The sequence below is a fragment of the Myxine glutinosa genome, chromosome 3, assembly GCF_964187855.1.
Source record: "Myxine glutinosa chromosome 3, kmMyxGlut1.1, whole genome shotgun sequence".
Lineage (NCBI taxonomy): Eukaryota > Metazoa > Chordata > Myxini > Myxiniformes > Myxinidae > Myxine > Myxine glutinosa.
Genome location: NC_136263.1, coordinates 29,691,099 through 29,706,139, shown reverse-complemented (window position 1 = coordinate 29,706,139; position 15,041 = coordinate 29,691,099). Strand labels below are relative to the sequence as shown.

The window sequence follows — 15,041 nt, the reverse complement described above, 5'->3', positions numbered from 1 at the left end:
GCCCCGCGGACCTTCTAGCACTTGCCAGACGCGCCTTACCACGCCCTATCACGCCATGCCCTTAGAGCCCTGGTTGGCTGGTGGCCCTGACCGTCATCGCCTCTGACGCGCTGCCTTGACGCCGCCCCACCCCGACCCTGCACTCCTCCCTCTTAGGCCTACCTCGTGTTACTCGACTAGTTGAGCGAACAAAGGGCAGCGAATGCTGCTGGAAACCAAAGCGTAACAAATGCTGCGGGTAGCCAAAGCGTAACAAACTGAGGGATCAGCCAAATGCGACGTGGGATCAATTATGCCCATCGAGGTGGGATTGGAGGGTCGCGCAAAAATGAAAGGACCAAAACTCATGCCGTTACACAACGCAGATATTACTAGTGGAAATGGCCTATACTTACACATACTATGACATAACTAATACTCTAAGGTGGCCTACGTGTTGCTCGTGGACTAACTGAGGGGCAACCCTTTAACCTTTAATGATCAATATGTGCCAATCTCAAAACCGTAGCAGTATTACTACAACCACAAGGGCACACCAAGCCAGGCTAGTCTGGCAGCTAAGCTAAATATAGCATAACAATTGTGCATTTTGTGAGGAAAGCACCAGATTTGGCACATTAGTCGACTATCATATTATGAAAAGATCTGGATATTGGGCCATCTCGGATTCAGAGATTTGATTTTTGCAAGATTTGCAGATTTTGCAGATTTGCAAGCTGAGATTGCAACGCCAGGGATGGCCGACTCCTTCCTGCGAGCTGCCCACGTCACCCGCACAAGAAGAGCTCATCAAATCACTGCAGCGGCACTGCACATCCTGCAACACCGTGCGTATGAACGCCACTGTATGACATATGCTGATGATGCAGAAGACCTGCCTGAGTTCGAAGACTGGTGTCACCAGAGAGGAGAAGACATTCCCAACTTTCAGTACTGGGCAACTGTGCTGGAACCAGAGATGTTGGTACTGGTCTACGTGCGTTCTCTGCGGCAGGCTTCATTCACGATGTACCTTGATGCCCTGACGGAACTTGTCCCATGGTTCCATGCCTTAGACCACACACACTATGCCAGGTGGGTCCCTGTTCACCTGAGGGACATGGTTGCACCCCCAAGGAAGCACCGAGATGTAGCCAGAGAATTCAGGGCCGGCAACTTCACTGTACAGAAGACTAAGAAGGTGTTCTCTTCGATCCCAATCGAATCGAAATCTTGCAAAAATCAAATCTTTGAATCTGAGATGGCCCAATATCCAGATCTTTTCATAATATGATTGTCTACTAGTGTGCCAAATTTGGTGCTTTCCTCACAAAATGCACAATTGTTATGCTAAGTTGCCCCACTAAGGCATATTTGTAGAAATTTGTAAATTATTCGCTGTTTGAGTTCAATATTACCACGATCTAACTCGCAGTCAGTACGAATATGGCGTGGACTTCCTGGTGTGACATCTGGCTAATCGTGAAGAAGATTTCGCCTTTTAATTGAAAAATTACCGACTTCATAAATTTTTAATTTTCTAAATGAAAACATAGCCCTCAGTCTTTCTCTGAATGAAAGAGGCCATGCAAAGTTTGGTTGCACTGGTTCCTGTAGGGTCCAAATGCATAAACAATTGAACACATACACACACAAACTTTCTTTATAGAATCAGAGTACCCGCCCTATGGGGGATCTTGTTTTAAGTATTCAACACGTTCTTCTAACACATACCTTTTATTTGGTCGGTGTATAGGCAACTGACAGCTTCCTCGATCACTCTTGGGGAAAAAAACAAAACAAAACCCAGGTTACGTGCATGAAGCAAAAACATGTCTATTGCTTATAATTCAAAACTCCTCACTGCCCTGGAAAATGTGGGGACAGGAATACTGTATTGTAAAGGGTGGGGCTTATAATACCCTCTGCCACCAGGAGGTGGCACATAACACATATTATACATAGATAATTTGAGTCCCCCTTTTCCTCTCCTTCCATCCCCCCCCTCCTTCCATCCCCCACCCCCACTCCCTGCCGTCCCCAAGACCACCGACAAAGATAAAAACACCCCTATGCACTAATTGGGGTCATGCTGATCCTATATACCAAGTCTGGATGTAATTGGGCCAGAACTGCAGGAGTAGCAGCATGACAGACAAACAAACACTGGTCCGTGAATTATAGTGAGGATTGTTATAGTAAGAGTAATTATAGTAAGATGATGGTTATTTTACTCGGATAATTCCAATTGCACTAGCCATGGCCTGTCACCTCAGGCTTGAAGCCTGAGGCCTAGGCACTCTCACAAAAGGGTGGCTTAAAGATTGTTTTATTGTCCCCGTCACACCGCGGAGCGAAAGGGGGACTATGGTTTTCTCCTGCATCTGTGCGTGCGTACGTACGTGCGTGCGTAAGCGAAGGACCGAATTATAATTTGGTGTGTGGGTGCAACCCACGTCAAAATCCAAGATGGCCACCACCATGTATGTCTGAACCTTGTGAGTGGAATATCTTGAAAAAAATTAACGAACTACTGACTTCTAATCTGGTGTGTGGGTGTATCTACGCATAAGGAAGAACGCTATTGAAAATTGGGTCGCCACGTCAAAATCCAAGATGGCCGCCGCCATGTATGTCTGAACCTCGGCATAACGCTTGTTTTTTCAGGTTACAATTCTGGGTGGAGTCAGGTCAGCTGTCTAACCAATGAGACGAAGGCATTCCTTCTATACATAAAAACGAACCGGCTTTTATACATACTAGCAAGTTCCCGTGCCCGCACGGAAGTCTAATCGAGTAGGGATGGAGCGGTCAAAAATGCAAATGGCGTCTTCTGTCATCGATCCAGTGAGCTGTGAGCAACAATTCACATTTATTGCCACATCTGATGCCATTGAAATGCTCTAATGGTGGTGAGGTGTTCCATTTGAAACTGTTTGTTCGATTATATATAGCTTTTTTTAAAATTCCAAGTGTCCGTAATAAGAAATTGTATTGGTGTCAAAGCCAGTGACCAATTGCAAATTAATATTAGGATGGAGATGTGCATCTAGGCATCTGTACATTGAGGGGTTTGGGTGCTATTTTCCACCTGAGTTTATTGTGTTTGTCATGGACCATGATGCTGTGCTAGCTATCGCACTTGCTGCACATGGAGATCGCTATTCAATAAATTCCCGGATATCTATGAATGCTTTTAATGTGAGCTCAATTTTACTTTATTCCAACCATTTACCAACTACACCTCCTTTCTCTTCGTCATGTCCATTATAATTTTGTTAACTTTCACTATATCATTGGAAAGCTCTCTAGTTCCTAATGCTAGAGTACAAGTCCCGTCACTTTACTGACAGGAATACCAATCATTTTTTAATTGGAAAAAAAATAACAGATTTTGTTAATGGGATATTCCCTTTTTAGATGCTGAATTGTGAGTAATAGACAACAACACACTGAGGAAGATCAAAATTAAAATAATTCCGTGCCTCCTCCCCCCCCCCCCCCCCCCCCTCCTTCTTTATTTTGATCAAACTGTCTGGCATACATGTTAGGCACAGGCCATGGCAGGAAACAAACTGACGCGTCCTCGTCTCTTTTCCTTTTCCTCGGAATAGCTGTGAGTGTAATATGGCTAATCTATGGAACAAGAACAAAAAAGGTTTCCTGGGAGATCCTGCCCTCCGTGTGGATAGCTCGCGTCGCAAGTCGGCGTTTGCAGTTTCACCACATTTTTTTTTTTTTTTTGCCTCACAAATATTTCCAGGAGTTCCCTGAATCCACCGTCGTTTGTTTCGTTGCAATCCGTTAATCCACTCAAGTTATAACACGACAGACAGACACTGCTCCTTTTATAATATAGATGTGTATAGTTCCAAAAGTTGATTTTAATAATGTGCATTTACAAAGTAAATAGTGAATTTTATAGTGTCAACCTGTGTGTAGTGTAATAATAACAGTGTGATCTGTTGTGCTTTTTTCAGCAATCTCTAAAAACTCTCTTCAGCGAAGTTGGGGAAGTTGTGTATGCAAAGAGAGCTCACCCAAAGTTACCTAATTCTTCCCACACATACGGGTGAATGCTAATACATGGATGAAAACATACATTTTTTTTTTCATTTGGAAAATGCAATGTCTTTGATCTGTTCATGTTTTTGTTCACACATTCCTGCCATGTTTTCTTTGCCCTCCATCTTTTTCCATTTGCTGCAAAACTTACTATCTCAATGGGTTAATCTTCCATCCTCCTGGATACATGGCCAAAGCTTCTAAGCCTTCTCTTTCCCAATTCCATATATTGACAAATTATAGACATTTGCAGTGTGGAGATGCTGCAAATCTTTATCCTCTTGGTAAGTGTGACGTAACGTGCGCGTTTGGACCCGGAAACAGAATTATGACGCGGTGCGTTACGTCACGGCTTACCAAGAGGATATCGCAATCGATATGCTCTACCTTGACGTTTTTCATTCAGTGTGAAAAACAAACAAACCAATTGTTAAAATGATTATCAAATGTCGAACGCATCAGCGTTACTGGTCTTCCAACGACAGTACTTATAGGCCCGGCAGAAGGATCATGTTATTACCCAACCCTTGTGGGGTATATTGATCACAGTAGATCTTCGCTCAGTTCTGTAAGTAAAACTTACCTCACAGATGTCGTGATTCCTCCAAATTTCTTTGTTTAATGTTATAAACGGCATTAGCGACTATTTAAAAAGCTAATAATATGTTTATGGTTTAGAATATTTTACAAGCCTGGCTTCGCTGCTGTTTGACTTCCTGTCTTGTTATCCTCTTGGTAAGCCGTGACATAACGCGCCGCGTCATAATTCTGTTTCTGGATCCAAACGCGCGCGTTACGTCACGGCTTACCAAGAGGATACTATTATCCCACGCAAGCAAAGCAAAAATCAGGATCAATCAATCGGTTCACTTGCCTCTGTCAGTCCGTTCAGAAATGTCAGTTTATGATCAAGGAACAACTTTATTTTAATTCAATGTTATATTTTGAACATGAATCGGAAAACATGAATCGGAACATGAATCAGAAATCAAAGTAAATCTAATCTGAAAACAAAGTAAGGTGTATAAAACACTGCATCTCTGGCACAAAAGTTCTGGAATGTTTTTATACGACCTTTTAAATCGTTCTTTTATTTCAATTTAATTATATGCAGTCAACCAACCCTCGTTAATCCGACCCTGTTTAATCCGGAAAACTCGCTATCCGACCAAAACATGCAGGAACAGATTTCCGCCATTCATTTTATCCCCCTAATCCGCAAAATCGCTTATCCGACGACCTCGCTAATCCGACATTGGGTGCTGGGCACAAAGTAGCCCGGATTAACGAGGGTTGACTGCACTTGAACTCTGCGTGGGGTTGACTTTGACTCTGGTTGACTCTGCGTTGACTTCCTTTAACTCTTTAGTTGTATGCTATAACATGAACAGCACTTGTCAGAGCGCTTACTTTTGCCTGGTTGAACAGTTTGACAGGCCGGATCTGTATGTCGACCGTAGGCAAAATATAATCGGCTTGTTCGTGTCGCCAACCTCGGCCAGAATCCGTCCACAACTTTTTGATATATCGTGCTGTGTATCGTGTTTGACCCCATCTTTCAATGGGAAAGGATCGCTTTTTAAAAAATTGAAAAACTTTTTCCAATCTGGATCCGGATCTTTGCCATGATCAAATATTGCTTCTTCTTCGTCATACATTCAAGGTGGCTCCATGTGACATCTTATCAGTTTTTCATTGGAATTAAATATCTATGGCAGCCACTTTGGTTGGGAATAGGTGGACAGAGTGTATTTTCTACTTTTACTATGTATGAAGCAGATTGGTAATGAAAGGTGCCTCCACCATGTTGGCTCACCATTCATGACTGCTCCAGACTTTGAATAATCCAGACTCCAAAATGTATCCACTTGCATTATCGAGCAATAAACTTCGCACACAAGGTTTTCATATGTTATTGGGATAAATCATTCTCACTTCTAAAGGTATTATATTATAGCTTAAAATATAAAAGGCCAAGTTTGATGCAGTATGAAATGGGATCCAATGAGGATGAATTTGGCCCTCAATTTAAAGGAATTTGTGTGATGTCACGGTTAAGGTTTCTTCTTCATTCCATTGCAAGCATAGCAGTCTCTGAATAACTCGACTAGTTTCATGTCACTGACTTGTGGCATAACAGTTTGTTTGTATTGTCCCCATCTGACTTTGCAGGTTTGTGACTTTTTTGACATTGCGTGAAGCAGAAGAGGCCATGCGTCGCTTTAATGGCTATGAAATTGGTTCAAAACGCCTGTATGTGAATTTTGCAAGAAATGACAGAGAACCAAGGACCAAGGTACTGTCACACTTTTGACCTGCAAATATTTTGCTGAAACAAGCTTCATTACTAAACCTCTTTGGAATTGATGTCCAATTCTAATGCTGAAAGTAATTATATTATATTGTTAGCAAATGAGCAAATCATTGTGATGTTTTGCTTTGATTGGTTGGAATGATTGATGCAACTCTTGCTTTTTATGGAACCTTGACGTTTGTACACGCATGATAATTTATCGTTTAGTATTTGCAATGTTAAAGCGCAAAGAGTAGAGAAATGTGAAATTTGTCAGTAATCTTAGTAAAAATGACACATAACCGCAAGATGCGATGAATCGACGCACCAGCACCCCAACTTGGGTCAAAAGCAGTTATCGTTGTTTGACAATAGCACGGTTGAGTGGTAGGCCGTGGGGTTTCCCCAGCCAGGTGGAGCCATGCACAGACAAGTTTCAGCTTCGGACATGTGGTTCGCTGTAAGACTGCCATTGAGGTACCAGGCAAAGATCAGAGACTAACTATAAAGGTTTGGGAACCTAATGTAGGAGAATTGAGGCACCGAGTCGAGGATAAAGTTGTTGGTGAGCTACTTGGCTGGGAATGCAGTCTTCCTTTTGAGCGAGGACACTCTGAGACTGGTTGAACCAGAACTCTGAAACCAGAACACTGAGACTGAAATGGTTCATCAGAACCTCGGCTTTTCTGGTAGCGAACTCAGCTACTTGGAGTACCCTAGGTTAGGGGGCGTTGTTTGTACAAGTCTAGTGACCGGTTATTCGTCACGCTGGTGGTCCACATCAGCAGGCCGGAGTGATTCTGATGTGAGGCTGACGTCACAAATACAAACGGGTATGCTTGCACAGACACCGGCTTTCTCACTGCGAAGCTGATGTCGTTCTGAACTGGTCAGCTTTGCACCGAGACAAACAAAATACTGCTTTCCCTAGTATTGCTTCACTTCACATAACTTGTAATACTTCTGTGACTGCTATGTCCTCTGCATCACAATTGCTTTTGTGGTAAAATAGTGGTTACCTCCTCTGAACGGTGCACCTTCATGTCTGAATATAAATTGCTTCATAAATTGAGATACAACTTCCTCTACCATGCATCCGATCATCACTTGTTCGATTATAACGTGTTTCAACATACCCATGTGCTGTGACTGCTCCCTGGTTTCAGAATTCAGAGTTTGTCCTGACACATTTTTACGAAATGGTAAATAATTTTTGTATTTTTTTTCACCAATTGCCATGCCATGTAGTTTTAAAACATGTAGTTTTTCATATATTGCCATGTAGTTTTAAATCCCCATGATAACTCATCTTAAGAGTCTGCCCTTCCAGTAATGATACCAGGCCAGTTTTTGTCCCCCGTAGCGAAAGGGGGACTATGATTTTCCCGTCCGTCCGTGCGTGCGGGCATGCATGCATGCGTGCGTACGTACGTGCGTAAGCGAAGGACCGAATTCTAATTTGGTGTGTGGGTGCAGCCCACGTCAAAATCCAAGATGGCCACCGCCATGTACATCTGAACCTTGTGAGCGGAATATCTTGAAAAATAAGCGAAGTACCAACTTCTAATCTGGTGTGTGGGTGTATCTAGGCATAAGGAAGAACGCTATTGAAAATTGGGTCACCACGTCAAAATCCAAGATGGCCGCCACCATATATATATATATATATATATATATATATACAGTGGAACCTTGACTTACGAGTGCCCCAACTTACGAGTTTTTCGAGATACGAGCCGTCGCTCCGGCAGTTTATTGCTTTGAGATGCGAGCCGAGATCCGAGTTACGAGCTTTCGCCACCCGGTCACGTGGTTATCTTGCCGTTCAAGTACAGTACGTATCTCTGTCGTATAGCGCTGCATTTTTTTTTTCGCATTTTGGTTATTTCGAGTTCACGCCGCCAGGTGGGTTCTGGTCACGTGGTTATCTTGCCGTTCAAGTACAGTACGTATCTCTGTCGTATAGCGATGCATTTTAGTTTTCGCATTTTGGTTATTTCGAGTTTACGCCGCCAGGTGGGTTCTGGTCACGTGGTTATCTTGCCGTTCAAGTACAGTACGTATCTCTGTCGTATAGCGATGCATTTTAGTTTTCGCATTTTGGTTATTTCGAGTTTACGCCGCCAGGTAGGTTCTGGTCACGTGGTTATCTTGCCGTTCAAGTACAGTACGTATCTCTGTCGTATAGCGATGCATTTTAGTTTTCGCATTTTGGTTATTTCGAGTTTACGCCGCCAGGTAGGTTCTGGTCACGTGGTTATCTTGCCGTTCAAGTACAGTACGTATCTCTGTCGTATAGCGATGCATTTTAGTTTTTGCATTTTGGTTATTTCGGAAAATTTCATGTTCATGTCGAACATTTCATGTTCATGTTCATGTTTTCATGTTCATGCCATGCCAGGCCACAACTTGTTCAGAGTGCCGGCGATAGCTCGCCTTCTCTTTGTGGAAAACACGGTGAGATCCTTAACATCCAACAACTAATGGGACGCAAACGGGGCGCCCAGTTTAGCGGTACACACATTGATGAATCACCCTGCCTGTGATTCACCCATGACAGGTTATAGCTGGGTCGGGATTCAAACCCAGGCTGGACAGTTTAGACTTTAGAGTCAAGTGTGCGTACCTCCAGTCCAGGCCATCCTGCCAACTTGTATGCTGCATACAGGTGAAATATAAAGCGCGAGATATTTTTATATATACTGTATATTTAAAAAAAAATTGGTGTGGTTTTTGGCGGGCTGGAACGGATTAATAGCATTTCAATGCATTTTAATGGGGAAATTTGATTTGAGATACGAGCAATTTGAGTTACGAGCTCGGTCACGGAACGAATTAAACTCGTAAGTCAAGGTTCCACTGTATATATATATATATATATATATATATATTATATATATATATATATATATATATATATATATATATATATATATATATATATATATATATATATATATATATGTCTGAACCTTGTGAGCGAAATATCTTGAAAAATAAACGAACTACTAACTTCTAATCTGGTGTGTGGGTGTATCCATTCTCCATCGCTGCTCCCACCCTCTGGAACTCACTACCTCACACCATCAGAGACTCCTCACCACATTCAAAACATCACTCAAGACCCACCTGTTCAACACTGCATTCAACATTTAACCCACAGCATTTAACCCCTGACTATCTCTTCTCCTCCTTCCTTTTGCTTTGATTATTTACCTATTGATTTTTGTCTTTTTGCACTTGTTTTTTTGTACTCTGTCAAAGCGCCTTTGGGCTTCTTGAAAAGTGCTATATAAAATAAATGTATTATTATTATTATTATTATCTATGCATAAGGGAGAACGCTATTGAAAATTGGGTCGCCACGTCAAAATCCAAGATGGCCGCCTTGCGTCGTCCACTTTGTCAACTCCCATCACTTCACGGACGGGGGACCAAGGTGTAACGCTTGTAACCTATGTGTTTGGATCGTATTCAAAAGTCACTCATATTGTACAATTTGTGACACTTTTCATCATTCCCCAAATGTAACCAACATCCTGTAACATCCCTGAACAAACATCCCTGAACATCCAACATCCCTGAACAAAGTGAGTCGAAGCGCGCTCTTATTGCATTAACTTGTGGTACGATCCATGAGGTTGTTACCATTGGTTTTGTGGCATTACTAACCCCTGATAATGCGGTCATTCATGAAATGATGTACACTTCTTAACCCCCTTCCAACCCCCACCCACCATTGGGTGCTTTAGGGAACAGTTTTGAAAACTCCGGGTGTTGAGGAAGAGATACTGCACTTTGCAAGCGAATCATTGGCAATTTCTGATGCAAAAAAGTATGTACTTGTTTATTTATTTTATATTTATAAATTTTTTTATTGTTCCTGTGTTTGAACGATTTTGGTTATTTTGCTCTTGCAAATTGGCCGGTTTGATTTAGCTGTGCTGTGACATTAGGCTTGCACTGTGCATTTGACGAGTTCAGATGACCATTTAGCAGAGGAGTTCCAGCCACTTTTAATCAAATTTAGAACCTGTGTTTTGTACAAAGTTTGGTTAATGCACCACGTTCTAGGCGAGCCAGCGGGTGCTGATAAATTGCCCTGAGTGGGCTGACGGTCATCTCTTGAGTTTGTAGTTCAGACTTCTGCTGATTTGGGGGAAACCACCCTGATATCCTGGGAGACCCCTTAATCCGGAATTTAAAAATATGATACTGAGCCATGCTGCGGAGCATCGACTAAAAGGGCTGTATCGGGTTTCAGAGCAATTGTGGTAAATAAGGGACGAGTCGGGATCCGAAGTTTCAGGGGATAACACCCCCCCCTTACTCCTCCCTCCCTCAACCCCCCCCCCCTCCTCAATGGGAGCTCACATGATCCAAAATCGAAAAATTGAAGCATGAGCACTAATGCGGACTACTGCCATGTATTCATGTGTCAAGTTTCAGTACAATCAGCCGGGTGATAAGGGAGTAGTAACAAAAATGGCAAAACGTTAACTGACGACTGGATGGATGGACATCCGAACATCACGACCCATTTTATAAGGTCATCTCTTCGAGATAGAGATGAGATGCCATAAAAATACTGCCGGATTTTTTTTTTGTTTGACTTTCAAGTTTCATTTAGTCCATTTGTTACGTGGTCCCCTCGGTGAATACCTGGTCTCGGTGACCCCCGGACAGTGAGAGGAACTTCGCCAGAAAGCTGTATTATATATGCGCTTTCGCCACGCAATCCATATGAATTTCACCCAAGAGACAACGGACGTTCAAGGATATATTTCAATGGTAATGATACCATACAATTTCAATGACACAACCACGGAGATTTTCCCCGAGCAATCAACCATACACAACCATCAACAATTCCCAATTCACAATCAATTCCCTATGAGTAAGATGGCCATCTTATATATGTGTGTCCCGGTGAGTACTCACTACCCCCTTTTGGTCTCGGTCCCGCACAATGTCTCTGGGCCCCTCCTGACCAAGATGATGGTCGGCGTCGCCGCACTCGGGCGGTTGAACGAACCCCGGGTGGACGTTTTTCCACCGGGCAGGTATCGTACCAGGCACCCCGGCTACAGCCCCTCGTGGCCACGCGAAGCGGGTACGGGAAAGCAAGCCAAAACCCCACGCCGCTTGCCAGGCGTGTTAGGCCCCAACGGGCGACCCGTACGCGTCTTTTTAGACGGTGTCACGAACGGCGCCAAACGCTGGGTCGGTGCACGGCCACACGACAGGTTGACGTCCACCGGGCAGGTATCCGTCCCGGTAACTCCTCTCGCCAGACAGGCTCGGGAACGCCGCTTTTCCACACGGCTCAATCAATCTCCCCTTTCGTCGGAGCGGGGCGAGGAAGAAGAATCCTCGTCCTTTTTTCCTCGTGTCTTTTCCTCTTCCGTTTCCGGTCACTTCCGTTTCCGGCCACTGTTTCAGAAGGGCTCCTGACCCTCCAACCACAACAACTACACAACAACTACAACTACAACAACTTAATATACTACACACGGATAAGCAAAGACCTGAATGGTAATTCACATACATTCACATAAATATGTAACACCATTCCACAAGTGGAAAAGCAAGCATGGGAACGTTTTCTCACTCGTACATGCACAACAATGCAAACTGATTTGCTCGCACAGCTGATGATGCATTACACAGATGCAAGCCTCCATACTAAATTAGTAATTATTATGTCCTGCTCGAATGATAGTGGACTCTTTGACAAAGTTTTAATCGTGGCCTGACTTCACTTCCTCCAAGTCTAAGTTGTTGCACAGTTTACTCACTCGTGTTTTGGGTTACTCTCAATGACTCATGGAGGGGGAAGCAGTATCTAACACACATATTGATGGACAGCACTCATGTTGATGACTCACCCTGCCTGTGAAACACCAGAACGACAGTTCATAGCTGGGTCAGGATTCAAACCCAGGCTAGACAGCTTAGAGGCGATTGTGTGTACCTCGAGGCTTGAGTTTCTTAAACCCTGGGTCATGACCCAATGTTGAGTGGGTCGTGAGGGGGCGCTAAAAACCAGAAATAATTCCCAAGATGGCGTGAGCTGCCCACTTCTGCTGCGCAGTGCATGTATACTGAATTGTTTTATTTTCCCTCGAATAGTGAAATGGTCATACAAAGAGGAATGTCTGCAACTTGGATTCACCCACATCACTGATCGCGGTGTTGTCAAGGCCTGCAGTGTGTCGTTTGCGGGGATGTTCTTTGAAGGAGAGCAAGTTGAAGACACATCTGGATACGAAGCACCAACAGCTCCGCAATCAATATCATTTTTTTTTTTCGACAGGTAGGAGCAACTTATCAAGCGGCAGAGATTGTAGGCTCCGAAGAGCAATGCGATCGAATATCTCATAAAACCGGGCACTCTGGACATTGTTAGAACCCTGTGGGGGATGACATCGTCAAAAAAAACTACAGGTGGTACCTTTGTCAAATAGGATTCGCCAGCGCCTCACCATGTCGCTTGATATTGAGGAACAATTAATTGCAGCTATAAAACTAGCGGTCAGTTCAGTATACAGCTTAATAAAACTGACGTCAGCAATCATGCCTAGTTACTTTTGTATGTGAGATATCGAGGTGTGACGGAGTTCCTTTTTTGTCACCCTCTGGCCACAACTGCAAGAGTCTGACATTTTTTTTACAACGGTGGATCGCTTCTTGAATGAAGAACTGATTTAGCCCCAAGTGCTTCAGCATCTGCAGTGACAGGGTGCCACTAATGTTTGGAGCATGACCAGGTTTTACAGCTCACGTGAAAGAAGTGAATCCGAATGTGATCATCTTATTCATGATGAGACCCTTTCTTCACAGGCGAGTTGGCTGTCCCCAAGATCGTGGTAGTTCAAGTGGTGAACTTCGTCCAAAGCAACAGCGCTCTACTCTCGGGTGTTCAACTCTCGGTGAATGTGTTCAACTCTCGGTGAATGTGCTCAGACTTCAGATCGGAACTTTGAAGCGAAGCACGATTAAACGGTGTTCCATGAGTTTGGCACACAAAGGGAGTTCTCTCAGTGCCTTCTGGGTAAAAATCCATCCATAAAAGCCTGTTATTGTTGCAGAAGCTGTGAATGTCCCCCCTGCCATTCGTGACCACATTCATTTGTGAGGTTTTTTTCAGTGCTGTCTGTGATGAAGAAGAATCATCGAAACAGGTTGCAGCCCGAACACCATCTGCACTGCAGCCTGTTTACGAGGAAGCCCCACTTTGAAGATTTAGCAAACAGATAAGCAAAATCATCCTGCTCATTCGTTCATGATGTTCAGTCGCACTGGTTGACGCTGTCATTTATTAAAAACTAGCAGAGTTCGCTGGCGATGCCCGGAAATTAGTCAGTCACGTGTCTGTGGTGGGCTTTTTATTGTCAGAGGAAGCCATGCCCCTTGAGTACGCCCGTTGCCACACCCCTTGGGCACGCCCCTAGTCTAAATCTGATACGCCCATGTTTTTTGTCGTGAAAAGTGACCCCCCATGAACCCCTCCTTCCCTATCTAAGTCACTTCCTTTGGCTGTCCGTGAGGCCCCCGAACAGATGCTCACAAATAGGGTTATAAAATAAGATATGTGTTCACTTTTTGATTTTGGTATTTGATTTAGGCCATGGGCTGCCAACATACCCAATGGTCTGGATTCAGGGCATGGTCTAAAAAGTTTAAGAAACACCGTCTCGGCCATCCTCTTGGCCCAACTGTAAGTTGATTTTGTACCTTAAATGAGGATCACTTCCAACTTAGCTGTCGGCTCTTAAGAGTGCGTTTGTCCGTGCGAAGATGTACTGTAATCTACATGGTGGTCCAAATTGATGTGCAATTTTTCAAACAGCTATCGTAATTACATCCACCACCGAAGGTGGATGGAAGTTATGTTTTCACCCCTGTCTGTCTGCCTGTCTTTGAACAAGATATCTCAAAAGTAGTGGACGGATTAGCACGAAATTTGGCAGAGATGCAGCGAATGTGACGAGGACAAAATGATTAGATTTTGGTGATGATCTGGATCCGGATCCAGCTAGTAGAATTTTAAAATCCATTCTTTACCATTGGGAGATAGGGCCAAAAACGATATACAGCAGGATATTTCAAAAAAGTTGTGGACGGATTCAGACGAAACTTTGTGGATAGGTTGTGTGTGTGACAAGGAAGAACTGATTAGATTTTGTTGAAGATTTGAATCCGGATCAGATAATTTTTTCGTGATTTTCTACCATTGAGTGATATAGACCAGGAGCCCAGAAGGTTTATTCAAGTGAAAAGCGCCGAAGCAACTGACCATGTGGGTTGAAAGGGTTCTACCCCCACATCACAAAAATGCATTGCTGCCGGGTCAGGGCCGGTGCCTTCCCACCCAAATCGCCCAAAATAGGGACGCCATTACCGAAAATCCTATTTTCTTCAATATCTGGAAAACTATACATGGCAGTATCACAAATCTGGTGTCTACACCCATGTTTTCATGGTCAATCATTACAAAAATGCAGTTTACTCCTTAGTAAGGGTCATATTTGTCCCACCCAAAAGCGCCCAAAGTAAGGAAACAATTGCTGAAATCTTACTTTCCTCAATATCTGGAAAACTATACATGAGAATATCACAAATGATGTGTCTACACCCATGTTTTCATGGTCAATTATTACATTGCCAACAATTGCAGTGCTTTAAAAATGACTAAATTCAC

At 43.5% G+C, this 15,041-nt stretch overlaps 1 protein-coding gene across 1 annotated transcript in view; it reads left to right on the top strand.

Annotated features, from left to right (window-relative positions):
• Positions 1-15,041, top strand: part of LOC137423713 (uncharacterized) — a 268,296-nt gene that overhangs the window by 122,540 nt on the left and 130,715 nt on the right. The window contains exons 4-6 of the mRNA XM_078773556.1: positions 3,960-4,051; positions 6,217-6,340; positions 10,090-10,172. Of these exons, the coding sequence (XP_078629682.1) occupies positions 3,960-4,051; positions 6,217-6,340; positions 10,090-10,172 (299 nt within the window). The remainder of the gene's footprint in view (positions 1-3,959; positions 4,052-6,216; positions 6,341-10,089; positions 10,173-15,041) is intronic.